General features: G+C 39.8%; 2 protein-coding genes across 5 annotated transcripts in view; one reads left to right on the forward strand and one right to left on the reverse strand.

Annotated features, from left to right (window-relative positions):
* LOC144630749 (uncharacterized) overlaps window positions 1–18,330 on the forward strand; it is a 35,221-nt gene that overhangs the window by 16,488 nt on the left and 403 nt on the right. The window contains 8 exon segments of the mRNA XM_078489118.1: window positions 9,444–9,578; window positions 10,698–10,754; window positions 11,088–11,150; window positions 11,455–11,574; window positions 12,488–12,559; window positions 17,119–17,190; window positions 17,399–17,456; window positions 17,953–18,038. Of these exon segments, the coding sequence (XP_078345244.1) occupies window positions 9,444–9,578; window positions 10,698–10,754; window positions 11,088–11,150; window positions 11,455–11,574; window positions 12,488–12,559; window positions 17,119–17,190; window positions 17,399–17,456; window positions 17,953–18,038 (663 nt within the window).
* The window catches only part of LOC144629849 (monocarboxylate transporter 10-like), a 27,773-nt gene continuing 9,443 nt past the window's right edge, over window positions 1–18,330 (reverse strand). For 3 of the 4 annotated variants that reach the window (XM_078488070.1, XM_078488069.1, XM_078488071.1), the window contains 3 exons: window positions 4,427–4,815; window positions 2,034–2,590; window positions 1–1,190 (listed from right to left, as the gene is read on the reverse strand). In XM_078488070.1, coding sequence (XP_078344196.1) covers window positions 501–1,190; window positions 2,034–2,590; window positions 4,427–4,658 — 1,479 coding nt within the window. In that variant the 5' untranslated portion in view covers window positions 4,659–4,815 and the 3' untranslated portion in view covers window positions 1–500. Of the gene's footprint in view, window positions 1,191–2,033; window positions 2,591–4,426; window positions 4,816–9,247; window positions 9,293–18,330 lie in introns of those variants that run through there. The other variant, XM_078488073.1, reaches the window with a different exon arrangement.

The raw sequence follows: 18,330 nt of genomic DNA on the forward strand, positions 1-18,330 counted from the left end.
TTTTTGTCTGTTGTAATTATTTATTGCTGAAAACGTTGCTTGTGGATTCTAGAATGCGTGCTGCACATAACAGCTAGTAGTCGACTATCTGCACTTGCCTCGCATAACTAGAATTACTTGTTTCTTGACAATATAGCGTGTGTTCTCATCTCTAGAGGAACTGTGTCACAGTTTATTAACTCTTTTTGTAGCATACAAGATAGCCTTCAAATCGAAATTAACCTGAAAATAACATTCTACTAGAGTAGAAAAACGCCAACGAGCTAGTATTAAATCAAAAGGGGAAATGGTTAAGATTGGGGACGGTGAATACGGATTGCGAACTGCGAACTTGAAACAGTTTCGCTAAGGGTTTGTCGATGCGCCAGCTGTGCGTTGCCCAGCGTGTATTCTCGTCAGATCATGCGCAACGTTGCTTAGATACCCCGCCAAGCTCTGCTAGTAAATTCAACTCTGACTGCTTTGCCTCTTTGGGAAACTCTCCTTATTCACAAATCAGATCACACAACGGTCAGTTTTTCGAGGTAAATGTACTCTCCGCTACTTTTAGCGAAGAAAATGGGAAGCCATACCGAGGAACCGTAAAGCTGCGCCCGCAAACCACTAGCGGTTTTTAACGATAAATTCTGCTCCAGGCCGTCGCACGTGTCGCTGTTATGTGGGTCGTCATCGTTCTCGGGAGGTCTCATCACTATTTCTTTGCGGTCTTCGGCGGGTGGAATCCAGTTTAAAAGAAACATTATGGAGGTAGCTAACATGGTTACAGCGCCAGTCACGTAAAAAGAAACGCTATAGTCTTTAGACACGTCGAAAAGCCGTCCAGCGATTGGCGGGCCAAGCGTCTTAGGGAAGGCCATCAAACAATAAAGCACGCCTATGGCACGCGCGACTTTGCGAGGACCGACGAGATCTCGCGTGATAACGGGTACCAACATCTCGTAACCGCCGTCGAGCACGCCAAATGCGAACGCGTACACGCAAATCCAATCGTATTTTGTTGCTATGGTGACGAGGGAGGAGGAGAGGGACATCAGAAAAAGTGTTACTTGACAAACTTTGAGGCGGTTAAATCGAGGAAGATCGCATGCAAAACCAAATGTAATACTCCCGACAAGGACACCGAAAGCCAAGTACCCTGTTAGCAAAGAAGCATTGGTTTTATTGACTCCTTTGTCTTCAGCAAATCGAACCTAGACGAAAGAGGAGTAACAAATTGATATTAAATTGATGTCACTAATTCATTTGTTATGTGGCAGAGTTCAGTACAATGCAACTTACTGTAAATCTCTTCTAGTTCATAATTATAATATGCTTAACGAATTGTTTAGGTTCTGATTGATCAATGACGAGTGCATTATGAGGGTATAGGATGCAGAACTGAGTAACAGAGTGTGATACGAAAGTTCGCGTGGTTGGTTAAATTTTTAAGGCCGATTTTCTGTTTCATTCAAGGAGGCGAAACTTTTTTGTTTTGTTTGTTTGTTTGTTTGTTTTTATCTTCAGACTAACTGGTTTGAATATGGAACAGTTTAACTACCTATGTTGAGGCAAGCGTGCATAGTAAAATTGGCCTCTGTACACTGTACACAGTAAAATTTTGTTAAGTATAAATAAAGTAAACAAAAAATCGCATTTAGTTTTGAAAGTTCTCAAAATTGCACGATCCTATTCAATAGGTATTATCGCGGGACGTCTGCTGGTCTTTGTCAGCGAGTGAGATCAAACCCCATTCATCTTGTTAAACAAAAGTTCAAAAGCACAGTAGGCAAATAGTGGCAAAAAGCTTCAGTCTTACTTAAAGCTTTGGCCAAGAAAAAGAAATTAGGGGAGAGCCTTTCTGTCCCCTTATTTTCTCCTGCTAAAACAATCTTACTACAAAGAGTGTTCCTTTTTGTAATTCTCACTACAATGATAAAACTGTTACTTGGAGACGGGTCATGAGAAGACAGCACCTAATCAAAAATCTTCCCTGAAAACCTAATTCTCCCAAGGAGACGCACAGAAAATGTATGAAGACAGTAAGGAGAACTTACCAAATGAACAAAGGGGACTAGGAACACGAGCATAAACACACACAGCGCCGCTAGCCAGATGACGTAACCTCTATTCTTGAATAAACTGCTGTTAAGTTTTCTCTGTTTCTTTCCGCGAGTTTTCCCGCCTTCAGATTCCACTCGTCTGAATGTCAAGCCACATAGAAACATTACAATTTGAAGAGCTGCAAGAATACGAAATGTCACTGCAATACCGTAGTTCGATGTTAGAAACTGTATTACAGGGCCGTAAACTAGGGTCCCACACGCGGCTCCTGCTAGAGCTATCCCCGAAGCAAGGGCCAGGCGCCTTCTGAAGTACTTGGTCAGAATCACAAGCGAGGGGAATAAGCCGAGACTTGCTCCCAGTCCCCAAACTACGCCATAAGTTGCATACAGAGGTTGAAGTGTTGTTGTAAAGGAACTGGCGAGGAGGCCTGAGGCCGAGACAAAAGATCCAATGATGACGACTACTCGGCTTCCATAACGCTCAGCAAGGGAGGTGCCAACAGCAGCGAAGAGATACATCATGCTGGAGGCTAGCGATGCCACCCATGCTGTCAAATAAAAAATATATATATTAGACATTGCTGGGGTTGGCCCTGCGATGGACTAGCATCTCGTCCAGGAGGAAGTAGAAATACTCCTAGCCGCTTAATGCTACAGAAACCGAGTTAAGCACCGGTTCTGATGGACTACTAGGCTCGATAACAGATTTTACCTTTTCTCTGGAATGAGCCTTGTTCTGCGGTAGTTTCTTTGTCTCGAGAGAAAATAAATTATTGCACATTTACCATCGACAAGGCACGCTGTTAGGTATTCCGGTAAAGAATGGTAAATGGTATTGTTTGCAAATCAAAGGTCCGGCCCCAGTTGTGCAAAAGGTGGATAACGCTATCCACCGGATAAATCGCTATCCGGTGGATAGTGCAGTACAGTAAAAACCTGCGAATAAGAACTTAACATTTAAGAACCTGTTAGGCTAAAATTTGCAAATTAGACCCCATTTTTATAAGAACCTATTTAGCCTAAAATTTGAAAACAGGTTCTTATTTTCTAAAATTGAATAAAAATTTTTACTTTTGGGAAAATAAGTTTGGACAAGGCTTTACTGTATATGTATACAATGTCATGTTCTGAATGATTAGTGCTTCATTTTTACATAAATACTTGTGTGGTATGGAAATTTTATACAAATGATAGGCCAAATATCACTAAAGGTTCTGTAAAGTTTTCCGCAAAAAATAAGAACCTATTAAAAACCTAAATAGCCTAAATTTGTGTTAACTACCATTTATGTAAGAACCTGTTTAGGATTACCTGAAAAAAACTAGGTTCTTACTCGCGGGTTTTTACTGTAGTTTTGTTAACACTTATCCACCGGATAGTGTTTTATCCGGTGGATAGTGTTATCCACCCTTTACACAACTGGGTCCTGACCTCCAACTTGGCATGTTGAGTCTGCCGAATTCACCAGATCTAAACTCGGCATGATTTTCCGCAGTAAATTGGTTGAAAGGTCTTTTGTCTCTGGTCTGCGATAAGAGGTTTCGTTGTCTTAATGGCCTAAGGGTACAGTACCCGCACTGTAAAGATTATCTTTTATCTGGCTCACAAAAGCAATTTTAACGCATATTTAACTGGAAATTTTCCTGAAAATATTTCTCCCTGTCATTTGCACTTCAATCGCATACCGTAGAATTCCGGTTATAAGCCCTGGGCTTATACAACTTCGTAAGGGGTTTTGGGTGGGCTTATAAGCGGAGGGGCTTATATCCGGGGGGGGGGGGCTTATAAGCGGAATGAAAAAAACGTTTCAAAACGAGCCACAGGAGTGTTGATGGAAATACGTTTTTAAGTTAAAAACGCATAATAAAGCAACATTTAGCCCTATTCAGTACTGTCATCTGGTAGAGGGGGGCTTATATCCGGGGGGGCTTATAATCGGATGAATTTTTTTGTTTCCAGGATGATGGGCCTATAACCGGGGGGGCTTATAAGCGGGAAGGCTTATAACCGGAATTTTACGGTAGCCCAGAGAAAACTCGCACGCCGATTGGGCGGTTGATTGTCATTGGCCGTTTTCACACAAGAAGACGGACAAGTCGTCTGACGATTTGTTCATCAAGTGTGAATTTGAGACGGCTTTCAGACGTCCTCAAAAAATCGTCTTCCTAGACGGCCAAATCGACGGACAAATTCAGAGGACTTGAACGTCCAAAATCGTGTCCGTCCCGTTTTCACACTAAGACGATTTGTGCGTCTCTGGTGTGAAAACGGTCATTGATTTAAAAACGAACCTTGGTTTCTATCTCGTTGGATACTTGTGCATTGTAGTCGGTTGGACAATTATACAAGACTGATTATCAACAGAAAAAATAAGAAAATCTCACCCGTTTCTCCTCTTTGCGTGTTATACTCGTTCAAGAGTGCCGAGTACACTACACCAGCCGAGTTTTGTTGTCCGACTGTCAGGAAATTAACCATAAAAGCGCCAAAACACACAACCCATCCCCAGCCCCCGTCCGGCGGTGCCTTGTGGTGGATTTGATTCGCAGTTTTGTCTGGTTTCTCGTTTGTTTCCAATAGCTCATCGCACCTCTCATCTGATGTCGTATCTGACATGAAAGCAAGCTTTTTTCTTCCAAGGATGGAACAAGTTTTCCTATGTCTCTGTGAAAACTGGTGTGTTTGGAGCTTTATGTATCATGCGAACTTGACCTCTAAGGAATGTTATAGAAACTGGATAGCCGTCCGCCTCTTCTGCACCCAATTAAATTACCTGCAGGCGGCAAAAAAGTATAATTATCATTCTGCGGTCTGCACACGTGAACTACAACGTGATAATCTCGCTTATAAGACCCTTCCGGTAACAGAAAATTACATCCGGATATCCCACTCCACCAATTTCCCAATAGAAACATCCCCTTTCCCCAGCCTTAATCCAAACCTTTTTTCAAAAAGCTTCACTAAGCCGGCTTTGTAGATGGCTGCAAAAATAATGTTTCTACTTCACTTCGTTGGAGAAAAGGATGTTGAACGCCAAAGAACTTTATAAAAATAATGAACACAGAAAAAATTTTAAAGAGTGAGAACACTTTTCAAATGTTGTCTTTATAAATGTCCCATCTTGAACAATGCAGCCCATTTTTTACCGTTCACAATCTGCTGTTTAATCTTCCCCTTACTTTGCTGTAATTTTGACTTAGTAGTACTTCTTTGCTGTTTTACTGCCTGAGTAAACTCCCGGGGGGGGGGGGCACTTATAAGGGCTTAACGGGGACTTGCGGCCCGATAGGGTATGGTTTTCAGGCTTTTTTGTCTTGAACGGGGTATATATTTCACCCCTTTTTGTCTTAAACGGGGTATCTTTACATGGACCAATGTCAAACAGGATAGGCTTATACGCCTGCAGAGCTGTAAATCTATACAACCTTAGCCACAAGCCGAATTTTCACAAATTCTTCCGACTTACGCTGATTTCCGTATTGATACTTAGCTTAATTCACGATTACAACAAAGCCAGTGAGATACTTGTTTATGTCGTGGACGGGGTATCAAAAATTGGCATTCTGTCTTAAACAGGGTAGGAAAATCAGAGGTTCGTGTCTTAAACAGGGTCAGGGTTTAGGAGGCCGGGCCGCACCTCCCTACCCGAGATTATGTCGAAAAGCTCGTTTCAACAGTTTACCGCCTCTCATTTGGTAGAAGATTAGATTTCAAACCAACTTAAAATAGTTAGGGAACGGCAGTTGTGGTATTTGATGCACGTACTGGTATTTTTAGTTTCTCCTCGTCTAGTTTCTTCTTTTTCTTTTTTTTTTTTTTCGCGCAATTTTATCCGTTGCTTGTCGAGGTCGAAGTGATCAGTTTCTGTCACCGGAAGTCATGGCACCGCACGTCGTTCAAATATTTTTTTTTTTGGAAGGGCAGTATTTTCTCGATGCTACGTAACTTTCTGAAATCGTGTCACTAAATTTTAGCTTTTTTATCGTATAGATCAAAGATTGCAAGCGAGGAAACCGAATTCAGCAGAAAAAACAAACAAACAGACAAAAAGGAAATTGGAAACGAAAAAGTAATAAACAAATTGCGTGTAAACCGGACTCGGCGTCGGGGACTGAAACATGCAATTGAGCTTTAATAGACAGGGCCCAGTTGTTCGAAGGGTGGATAACGCTATCCACCGGATAAATCGCTATCCAGTGATTAAATGTTAACAAAACAAACTACGCTATCCACTGGATAGTGATTTATCCGGTGAATAGCGTTATCCACCCTTCGAACAACTGGGCCCAGGTGTTGACAAGAATCACAAACAACGCTTTATTTTATATCTCGAATATTCCTGTGAAGAAAAATGAGCGATAAGAAAATAGAACAACGTTTCGATGACTCCATGTCAAGATTCTCCATACAAACCTCCAGCTCGGTTAATACTAAAGAACTACAGTAAATACGGGAAAGCAATGAAAATACAGTTACAATAACGGGGAAAGAAACCGATGATGTTTTTCGTGCGCTACAGTTCACTAGCCTGCGTCGCAGCCGGACGTGTCACAAAACCTCGGTATATATCAGGAATATACCAGGATTTAGTTCGTCTGCAACGCAGGCTACAGTTCACTTGCACGATGACAAAGAACAAAAGTGTTCAATATTGAAAACTGCAAACGAATCTGGTTCTCAATACTTTACAAATGACTTTACTAAATACAAATTGGCGAAATTGAAAAGTCAGTAAAATTGTTTTTCTCTTATTATCATCAAAGTCAACGGCACTTGGGTAAATATCGGATAAAATTAAAAAAGTAAGCCGTGTTACTCACCAATCCGTGCACCCTGAAACGAGTTGTAATTGAAAAATTTGGAGCGTCAGCTTGGCAAGCATGCAATGATTAGTGCGTGACGGGAGCAAAAGTGCGGGAAATTCTTAATTCGTTTCCAGGTTCCTCGGAGATCACTTTCACCGGAAGTCATGGCACCGAAGTCTTTCAAATAAGAATTTAATTTGGAAGGGCAATATTTTCTCGATGCTTCGTGACTTTCTGTAGACATGTTACTTAATCATCGTATACATCAAAAATTGCAAGCAAGGAAAGTGAGTTCAGCAGAAAAAACAAACAAACAAACTGAAAACGGCAACGGAAAACTAATAAACGGATTGCGTGTGAACTGGACTCGGTGTCGGGGATTGAAACATGCAATTGATCTGCAATAGACAGGTGTTGACAAGAATCCCAAACAACGCTTTATTTTATATCTCGAATATTCCTGTGAAGAACAACTAGAACGACGTTTCGATGACTCCATGTCATCATTCTCAAGTTAAATTCGAATATAGTGTTGAAACTTTATATAGTGATCGGAGAATGGAATGAAAATTTTTAAGGTTTGAAAATCTATTTACATAGTCAATTTTTGTGTAAACAGTTTGGCACGGACGGTTTTACAAAACATTTTGTTATTCGAAATATTCTTGTAATAACTATAAGGTAAATGAATCGTTAAAAAAATTAAGTTGTCGCGTAACATTTGCCCCGTGCCGGGCGCAACCCCTTTGCAAACTTCACCTTATTTCATAAACTGGCATTGAGTATTCGTTTTGAAATAGGGCCATGTTTGCTGCCGTTACTGTCTACATCTCGAATTTTAAATTTCACCCGATTTCAAATCTACTACCATGAATGTTTCTCTCACATTCGCTACATATTAACTAGAAAGATCGCTTTGAAAAGGCTCTCTGATAAATATGGGAAAAACGTAATTTTATTTCAAGATCTCTTTTCCTCTTGTACTTGATAACTCAAGAGAGTAAAGAAGTCGTGTATTATACAGTAACGGCAACGAGTGCAATTAACATTTGGCTTATATTAGTTTAATGATTTTAGGAGAGTAAAAAAAAAAACAATGCAAACCTTATAAAATCGTTCAATGCGTTCTAGTTCGAGCTTCTAAGGGCCTCTTTACACGAGAGCCGAGATGAGTTTCGTCCCGGGATGAAAAAATTTTCATTTTATGTTATTAGCGTGTTCATCCCGGGATGCCGGGACGTAAGTCGTCCCGCCCGAGTTGAATTAATCTCGCCCATGCTTACATTAATACATTTCATCCCGGAAAGACTGTTTACATGGCGTTTTTCGTCACGTTTCATTCCAGGATGACATTTCATTCCGGTGCTTTGGACATGGATGAAATCGTCCCGGGATGAGTTCATCCCGGGACGAAATAACTCATCCCGGGACGAAATCATGTAGACAGCAACAAGAAAATGACCAGACACCGAGATGAATTCATCACGGGACGAAAGTCATCCCGGACGAAAACTCTCATGTAAAGAGGCCCTAAATAATACAATACATATGGCCGTGTCTCACAAGAACTGAAATTCGCGAATTTGATTGGTAAAATCGATTTTGACCGCGGTCTTGGTCTTCCCATCTGGACCGCCTTCTAGACTGGTTACATTTTATTTGCGATGAGAAAACCATGGATTTGTTTCTGCTAAATATCCTGAAAGATGAGTCAAAAAGCGAACTTTGGCAAATTCAGTTAACACCAGCTAGAGAAGATATTGCGAACTATTTGCAAGGCCAGAAGCCGAAAAGCACTTAGCACGACGTAGAGCGACTCAAACGTCTGTAAGAATATTAATTTTGTCAGTCAATGAAGGAGGCTAGAGAAACTGAAAACATACCAGTATAAAGTGAGCTCGACCTTCCTTTGTCCAAATTTTCCGTCTCCAATCTCAAGCAAAAGTCAGTGAGTACGAACTGTCTACATTAGGCGAATTAAATTTTCTTCTTTGGCCATATAATTAGTCGGTCTGTATGGGAGAATCTTGACGTCAATCATGAGTACAGACCTTACTGCATTCGGTCTGTACCCACGACCTCGGTCAAGATTCTCCTTACAGACCTTTTCTGCACGGTGAATAAGAACTATAGTAAATACGGAAAAGACAGTGAAAATACAGTTACAATAACGAGGAAAAATCGATGATGTTTTTCGTGCGCTACAGTTTACATGCACGATTACAAAGAACAATAGTGTTCCATATTGAAAACGAACAAAGCTAGTTCGCTACTTTTATTTTAAATACTAATTGGCGAAATTGAAAAGTCAGTAAAATTGTTTTTCCCTTATTATTATCAAAGTCAACGGCACTGAGCTAAATATCGGATAAAATGATTAAAGTAAGCCATGTTACTCACCAATCCGTGCACCCTGAACGAGCTCAAATTGAAAAATGATAGTCTGTTTGGGGCGTCAGCTTGGCAAGCACGCAATGATTAGTGACGCGAGCAAAAGCGCGGGAAATTCTTATTCGTTCCCAGGTTTCTCGGTAAATTCATGGGAACTAGATTCTTTCTTTTCCTAAGCGGTCTTCTCTTCTTTTTATTTCCATAGAGTAACAAATTGCTCGAGCGTCTTCACTGCCATGAGCCTCGTGGAGTCAGTTGCCTTACCACAGCCACTGAGGGACAGCGAAAGCTTCTGTGTTCTGGCTCATTTGACTCTACTATCGCCATCCGGGACTGTAAGGTACTTTGAATTCATTGTGGACGCGAGCTAAACTAATTTGCTACGCTTCACAACGCTATCAAACGATATAAATTGTCTTTTCTTATAATCAAATAAATCTTGCATTAAAAACTAAAGGCAACATGATAATTAATCGTTGAAACTCAACAATTCGTCGGAGCGAACTACACAAGCTTCAAGTGAACAATGAAACTCAACAGCTTTGGCAAGAACGCAACACAAACTGAACTCACGTGAGAGCGCGGGGAAATGTACATTCGTTCCCAAGCCCCTGTTATTCTTCTTGTCCGAAACCTTGGTTAAGACTGACGGATTATGAACGACGAACTTGAGAATTTGACGTAGCCTCTTAAGTGTTGCCGGTAGAATTTTCACAGCGGAATAAAACAATTTGTAACTTATATTGTCACTTTATAACGCTGATTTCATTTGCGTGCTTTACATGGAGTGAGTACTTGAAGAGTAAGATTTCTCGTTGATTTGCTTGAAGTTAAACTACAACTTTAACTGGATCAATTTACAGTGCGACAAATTTCAGCTTTACGTGCAATTGGACTGATCATTTCAATAGCTTTCCTTACCCAATACAAGTACAGAAACATTCAGATTCAAAAATGTTAAAGGGACTACGTCACGGATTTTACCAGATTTTTTGAACATCCAAAATATATATTTGTGTCGCAGGAAACCTAAAAATAATAGTCCATTTTTATTAAAAATTGCTATATTAGAGCACTGAAACTGTTAACGAGCATCTTTGGCTGCGGATTGCTCGAATGGAAACGGATTGCAACTTGAAAAAGTAAGGCTAACGTTTTCAAGTTGTTTCAGCGCGTTTTCAAAAAATCGATATTTATAGCCGTAAGCTTGATTTCTATCCGCAAATTAAGGTTATATATTCCTTTAGATGTTCAAAGAAAATGTTTTTTTTTTTATGGGTATAAAGTTGCCTTCCACTAATTTCAGAACAGTTTAGACCAAAACTCTGCAAAATCCCCGTGACATAGCTCCTTTAACATTCTTTTCCACCCGTATGGGACGACTTATGAATAAACACATGTACAGTTCTTATTTCCTACTTTTTAGTTCTAACAGCTTGTTATTTCTTTCTTAAATCAGTCTGGTATTCTCCTTCGAACATTTAGCGATCACAACATGACAGTCTTATGCCTGCAGGTATGTTATCAGCGCTGTAAGATTGAATCTGTCTATTGTTAGCATTGCATGTTTCAAATACACTTCCGATAAAGCGAAGTTGTTCCTCACTAAATCCTCTTTCGGAACCAAGTTGCTTAATGGGCCAGCTCAGGAGCCCATTGGGCTCCTGGCCAGCTGTGAACTCCGGTTTCCGTTCTGCTAAGTGTCAGGCTTAACCCTAGCCCAGCGTCTAACAGTACTACAGGAAAGCTGCTCTCTCACACCAGTTGTCCCGCTATTCGTTAAGCGCAATTGTTAAAGCTGGTGGTTCAAATCTTTCCTATGTGGTCAATGCCATATCTCTACTTGCAGGTTGTGGAAAATATTTTGTACAGTGGATCAGCCGATATGAAAGTACAGGCTCATAATTTGAATGTAAGTCTTATACGGTGATTAATCTAATGTTTGTATGCTAACAAAAGCGTGCGATAAAGATTTGCAGGATTTTGATTTTTGCAAGATTTGTTTCTTTTCTTTTCTGTTCTTTACTTTCCTTTTTTTGTTACAAATTTTTTTTCAGGTTTCTTTTAAACTTAAAAGAAAATCTATGGCTCATCTTTTTTATGAATTCGAATATAATTAATTAGAAGTTTGTTTAGAATGTGCTGCCTTTACGGAACTGAAAATGCCGTCACAAAAATCAGACTGTTCCATGTGCTTTTTTTGCTTTTATTGGCAGAGTGGAGAACTTTTAAGATGCTTTGAGGGCCACACCATGAGTGTCAGCGGTCTTCAGGTAGTGGGCAGCGTGCTAGTGACGTCATGCCTGGACAAATTAATTCGCTGCTATGATCTTGTGGTACGTTACTTTTAAAATGCTTGATCAACACCTAGAGCGCTTTCCATTTGTACGGTGAAACCAGTTGTTCCGGTGAAAAATCAGATGGACCGGTTCTTTCCCACTAGAAATTTTGGGAAAAAATGGAATACCTTCAGAGGTATTCCTCTTTTCTTTTTTTTTTTACCGGAATGCTCGGAATACGACTTTAGCATTTTGCTTTTTCGCACTGTTACCATGTTAGTCGATGAAATACGCGGCTGTTCAGGTGGGAAATGAAATACATACATACATACATACATCACTTTCATTTACCCTCGGATTTGAAAAGTAGCTTATACAGCTAATATCCCCAAGCATTTCATAGAAAGCACAGTACAACAGGCAAAGACCAGACCACAACACCAAAACTCCGTGCCCTACTCTTTACGATAAGTGTGTGGGTTCTTTTACGTCCCCTGCTGACCATAACACTGAAGATACAGGAAATGGGGCCTACGGAAATGGAAGGATCCTTTCGATTGGAAAGTTTTCAAATGGTACACACTCGTCCCTTACCATTGAGTTTGCTGAAAAATTGTACTGTTCCAATTGCCGGAAATTCACCAGTTTTTCCACACAAATGGAGAGCGATCCTAATATCAAAACTCTGTCGAACCGGCAGGTGGTGAGAATTAAGGAAATCATCAACTAAAGCATATTGTCTTGATGTGACACCAAATTCTCATAAGATAACCAGTAAGGAGAATTGGTGTTTTGAGCTTGGAAGGAAACGCGTTTTCAAGTTTTAGGGACAGGGCTTCCCGAGAAGGGCATGGTGCGAGGGTGAATGAGAGCTCCGCGCGTGCCTCCCTCTCGTTTCCCGCCAAAATGTTTTCCGAGGGAAAAGAAGCTGTCGTGGAGTCTAATTTTTATAATTTTTTTTTCTTTACAGACAGCAGAACTCCTTCAAGTGTATGGTGGCCAAATGGATATGATTTTCTCGGTGCATGTGAATGGTGGGAGGGTAAGTATAGTAAACCGTTTTTATACAGGCGGTTTTGCTGTGATTTGAGCCCTCAGATCAAAGGCGATTCCTCAGCCTTTTGAAAAACGCCAGATTTACGGACGCTCGTGTGGCTTTTTAACTGCGCTGCGCAGTTCTTGCTCTGCACGGGGTTTATTAACTGCGCTGCGCAGTTCTTGCTCTGCACGGGGTTTATTATTATTATTATTTTTTTTAGTTTTGTCGGTGACCAGACGCAGACCTCCACTCGGTCGAGGTTATGTCACGCGATGTTTAGAAGCTATAAATCAGTAACAAATGGAAACAAATGGTTATTCTTTGTCTTTACAAAGAATGTTTAGTGTGAAATCTTCGAATTTGAAGCCTTTGACTCATGAAAAATACTAAATTTCCACGCTTTCAAAGAGAAATATAATTCAGTGGGCCGGAATCTGTAAATAAATGCCATTACGTTGGTGTCAAAGAATGTGCTGACATGACAAGTTTCACTTTCGATCGGCTAGAGCTCGAGTCACGTAATGTTTTAAAGCCTATTATAAGCTACCTTTCAAATCTTTGCGAATCCTTTGGTCTTTACTAAACAAATTTATTGCGTAATCTATTTTTTGGCTGTGTCATTAAAAGTATTTTAGAGATATGAAGAAATATTCCCTTCACAAACATGCCCTGTACCGCTTACGTCATGCGGTATGCTAGGGAAATACCCTCTGTGCTTAATAAAACAGCTTCAGCGTCCGCACGTGGGAATTCTTAATAAAATTATTAATCGCGGCTGGAACAAGTCAACCATGAAATGTCACACAAAGTTTGTCAGTCGCTGCATTTTTGCAACCGCCTATTGTAATACGAAAACCAAAAGAGGGGCAAAAATAATACTAACAGTACAGAAACATTGTCATTGGGTCAGATCTGTAAATAAATGTCATTACGTTGGTGTCAAAGAATGTACTGACATGACAAGTTTCACTTTCGATCGGCTCGAGTTATCTAATTTTTCAAAGCTATCCAGCCTCCTTTGAAATCTTTGCAAATCCTTTGGTCTTTACTTAAAAAATTCAGTGTGAAGTATTTTGAAGCGTTTGAATCAAAGAAAATACTAAAATTTCATGCTTTAAAAGAAAAATACGCTTTAGCGGGCAAGAATTTACATTTATTATGTCTGAATTTATCAAAACCGGGTCAAAGAAAAGTGACGTCAGTATTCTTGAACAAGTACGTTACTGGGCGAATTGGCTTAAAACGCCACAAGAAAGCGGAAAAAAAAAAGAAATACAGCGCTGAAAGGTAGAGAAGAGAGAGGAGAAGAGAAAAAAAAGACTGACATTCCCTTTAGTTTTCATATCATCGAGTTTGGAGATAGTTTCTGGCGAGAAAAAAACGCGTTTACAGCGATTTCGCTTAAAACGGGGAAAATTTCCTTGACCTGGTTTTGATAAATTCAGACATATGATTCAATAGTATGACCGGAAAGGCCAAGAATGAGCTTCTCGAATTACAATCAATCATTTTCTATGCATCCAGAGAGAAATCCAGGCTTTCCCTGCTCCAGTGTAACATTCACTAGCCTCTCCGGTCATACTATTGAATCAATAGTATGACCGGAAAGGCCAAGAATGAGCTTCTCGAATTACAATCAATCATTTTCTATGCATCCAGAGAGAAATCCAGGCTTTCCCTGCTCCAGTGTAACATTCACTAGCCTCTCCGGTCATACTATTGAATCATATGTCTGAATTTATCAAAACCGGGTCAAAGAAAAGTGACGTCAGTATTCTTGAACAAGTACGTTACTGGGCGAATTGGCTTAAAACGCCACAAGAAAGCGGAAAAAAAAAAGAAATACAGCGCTGAAAGGTAGAGAAGAGAGAGGAGAAGAGAAAAAAAAGACTGACATTCCCTTTAGTTTTTATATCATCGAGTTTGGAGATAGTTTCTGGCGAGAAAAAAACGCGTTTACAGCGATTTCGCTTAAAACGGGGAAAATTTCCTTGACCTGGTTTTGATAAATTCAGACATATTTACATTACGGTTGTGTCCTGGAATGTGCTGGCGTTGAATGCTGATTTAAAAGATTTTTTTGTTTCACTGATCAGGATCGTGGGAATTAAATTTGGCCACCATTAGCATATAAGAAAAATGTTTAATTTCGGATGGAACTAGTCAACCATGAAATGTCACGCAAGGTGTTTTCTTACCATCTTGTTTGTCAGTCGCAACATTGTTCGACGCAGGTAAAGGGGATAAGGGGGAGGGGGGGGTGAATTTTTGTTCCCCCCCCCCCACATGGCTCCTCTAAAGTGCTCACGAGACCAGCGCAGTTGTAAGCTCTAAGAGCTCTTGTTTTTCGTCGTTTTGTCGGTGACCAGACGCAGACCTCCACTCGGTCAAGGTTCAGGTCACGCGATGTTTAGAAGCTACAAATCAGTAACAAATAGAAACATTTTCTTATTTTCTGTATTTAAAAAGAATGTTTAGTGTGAAATATTCGATTTTGAAGCGTTTGACTCATGGAAAACACTAAATTTCCACGCTTTCAAAAAGAAATATAATTCAGCGGGCCAGAATCTGTGAATAAATACCATTACGTTGGTGTAAAAGAATGCGCTGACATGACAAGTTTCACTTTCGATCGGCTAGAGCTCAAGTCACGTAATGTTTTAAAGCTATTATAAGCTACCTTTCAAATCTTTGCGAATCCTTTGGTCTTTACTAAACAAATTTATCGCAAAGTATTTCTCTTTTAAGGGTAGTCTATTTTTTTTTTTGGGGGGGGGGGGCTGTGTCATTGAAAGGATTTTAGAGATAAAAAGAAAAATTCCCTTCACGAACATGCCCTGACTTGTACCGCTTACGTCATTCGGTATGCCAGGGAAATACCCTCTGTTCTAAAAACAGCTTCAGCGTCCGCGCGTGGGAATTCGGCCAGAATTTGCATATAAGAAAAATTATTAATCGCGGCTAGAACAAGTCAACCATGAAATGTCACACAAAGTTTGTCAGACGCTGCATTTTTACAACCGCCTATTGTAATACGAAAACCGAATCGAAACAGGGTCAAATAAATTTTGAACTGTTGAAGAGGTTCAAAAATAGTACTAACTTTATAGAAACTGCGAAACATTGTCATTGGGCCAGTTTTCAGTTTTATGTGAATAAGGAATACTGTCGAAATTCTCGCGGATACTTACGTTCCTGGCGTGAAGCCAGACGTTCTTATGAATTGATCTTGCAGACCCAGGGGCAATAGTTGTAAACTTTCGCCCGAAAAGCGATAAGCGATTTTCTGGTTTTACGGATCAGGATCGTGGGAATTAAATTTGGCCAGCATATAGCATTAGCATATAAGAAAAATATTTCATTGCGTTTGGGACTAGTCAACCATGAAATTTCACACAAGGTGTTTTCTTACCATTTTGTTTGTCGTCAGTCGCAACATTGTATGCCGCAGATAAAGGGGATGGGGGGGGGGATGCATTTTTTAGTTCCCCCCACATGGCTCCCCTAGAGTGATCACGTGACCAGCGCAGTTTTAAGCTCTACAAGCTTCTTGTTTTTTTTTCGTCGTCGTTTTGTCGGTGACCAGACCCAAACCTCCACTCGGTCAAACTTTAAGTCACGTAATGTTTAGAAGCTACAAAACAGTAACATGGGGAATTTTCTTATACTTTGGTCTTTTTTTCGATTTTGAAGCGATTTGAAGCGTTTAAATCAAAGAAATTACTAAAATTCCATGCAATGAAAGAAAAATACGCTTTAGCGGGCCAGAATTTACATTTATTTAAACACCATTACGTTTGTGTTGTGGAATGTGCTAGCGTTGCACTTTTTTTTCACAAGGCATTGACGACGATCGGCCAGAATCACGCAATGTTTTAAAAGCTATACATCTGCTACAAAAGGAAACTTAACAAATCCAAGCATGTTAAGTGTGAAATGTTTGCTTTTTAGCGTTATCTATTTTACAAGCCGTGTCATCAAGAGGATTAATTCAGAAGTCTGAAGAAAATCCACAGAGACAAACATGCCCTGACATGCAAAGTTTGCGTCATTGGTAAATTAATTCCCCGGGGAATTTCCGTTCAGCTCAAACCAGCTCAAGTGTTCTTCTCAAATTTGATTTAATTACTATTTGCTTCAAAATTCCATTTTTTGGAGCGAGTTAATCAATGTTTAAACGAAATTCTATACAACACTGGATGCTGATTTAATAGATATTTTGGCTTCATGGATCAGGATCGTGGAAATTAAATTTGGCCAGCATTAGCATATAAGAAAAATAATTAATTGCAGCTGGAACTAGTCAACCATGAAATGTCACACAGAGTGTTGTTTTCTTACCATTTTGTTTGTCAGTCGCAACACTGTTTGACGCAGGTAGAGGGGATGGGGGGGGGGGGTGCATTTTTTGTTCCCTCCACATGGCTCCCCTAAAGTGGTCACGTGACCAGCGCAGTTTTAAGCTCTAAGAGCTCTTGTTAAACTTGGTATCACTAATTCTGCATGCCCTTTTAAGTGATGGTATCAATTATTTCTAAATCGGGTAAATTTTCTGTCAACAGATTTACAGTGGAGCACGTGATGGCTCTGTCGTGGCTGCTAAACTGGATTTACGGGTTTACCATCCTTGTAAGGTAAAGTAATATATTATAATTTATTAGAATAATTACTATATTAGTATAATTTATACGATTTACAATCCTTGTTTCGAGCTAACTCACACTTACTTATCTTAATAGGCTTTAAATTGTAATAAATGGCGTTGCGTTCTAAAACACACATTCTGTCTGTAAAATGTTATTTCCATGTTCTCTTATCTTTCAATTTTCGTCTTCTTTTTAGTGGAGAGAGTGTAAACTCAACTTTGGCGTCGCCGCGCATCTCAAGAATCATATACGAGGTAAGTATCAGGACGTGACAGTTATGAATTCGTGACAGTAACGATTACATGACAGTCACGTGATAAATATGATTGCATGACAGTCGTGATTGCAAAAAATAATAGGGGCTATGCATTGCAGCTATTTCATGAATTGTTTCTTTTTCTTCTTTAAGTACAAACTCCAAGCTTTTTTGTGAGAATGTGATGAAATCTGAGCTACACAACAAAGCGAAGATTATGTTGTCATGGCGACATCGAAACGTTATGGTTGAACTTTACTCTTTATTTTTTTTTGTCTATCTGTGAATACATAGAACACGTTTTTATACTCCTTGACCTCATTTCTGTTGGCTCGTATAAGAAATTCAAACTACGGCCTTTAATCTTTAGTTTTGATTATCCATACTCTGATTTGGCTTTTATAATTTCTTTTTGTGTTTCTCTCTTTTCTTTTTTCTTCCTTCTTTCCTGAATTTGATGCATTTTGTTATTGACTCATTACGTCACTGTTTAGAGTATCACGTGATGGAGCAGGGCACAGTGGAAGCCTGTCACTGGGCAGATTGTGGGCACCAGTTTTCCGCCGACGACGACATTTCGGTAAGTTCCTTTCATAATCCGGCTAATATTGCATGGGTTGGCAGAGCTTCAGTGCAATACAACTTGTTTCACCTTTCTGTGCCTTGTTTAAATTTCGGATCTCTACTTTACAATTAGACTATGTGAGTCAATAGTCAACTTGGCGCAGCCGAGTTAACTATTGCTCATGGCAACCCGGACTGTGTCCGCCGTTGTTATAGCAGCTTATTTAAATTCTGCCAGTTAGGAAATTTTTTTTATTTTTACTTTCTGATAGAAACGTATATGCCTTACATTAAGTGGTTAACAATCA

This window comes from Oculina patagonica, chromosome 11 (assembly GCF_052425735.1).
Source record: "Oculina patagonica isolate OP01 chromosome 11, crgOcupat, whole genome shotgun sequence".
NCBI lineage: Eukaryota > Metazoa > Cnidaria > Anthozoa > Scleractinia > Oculinidae > Oculina > Oculina patagonica.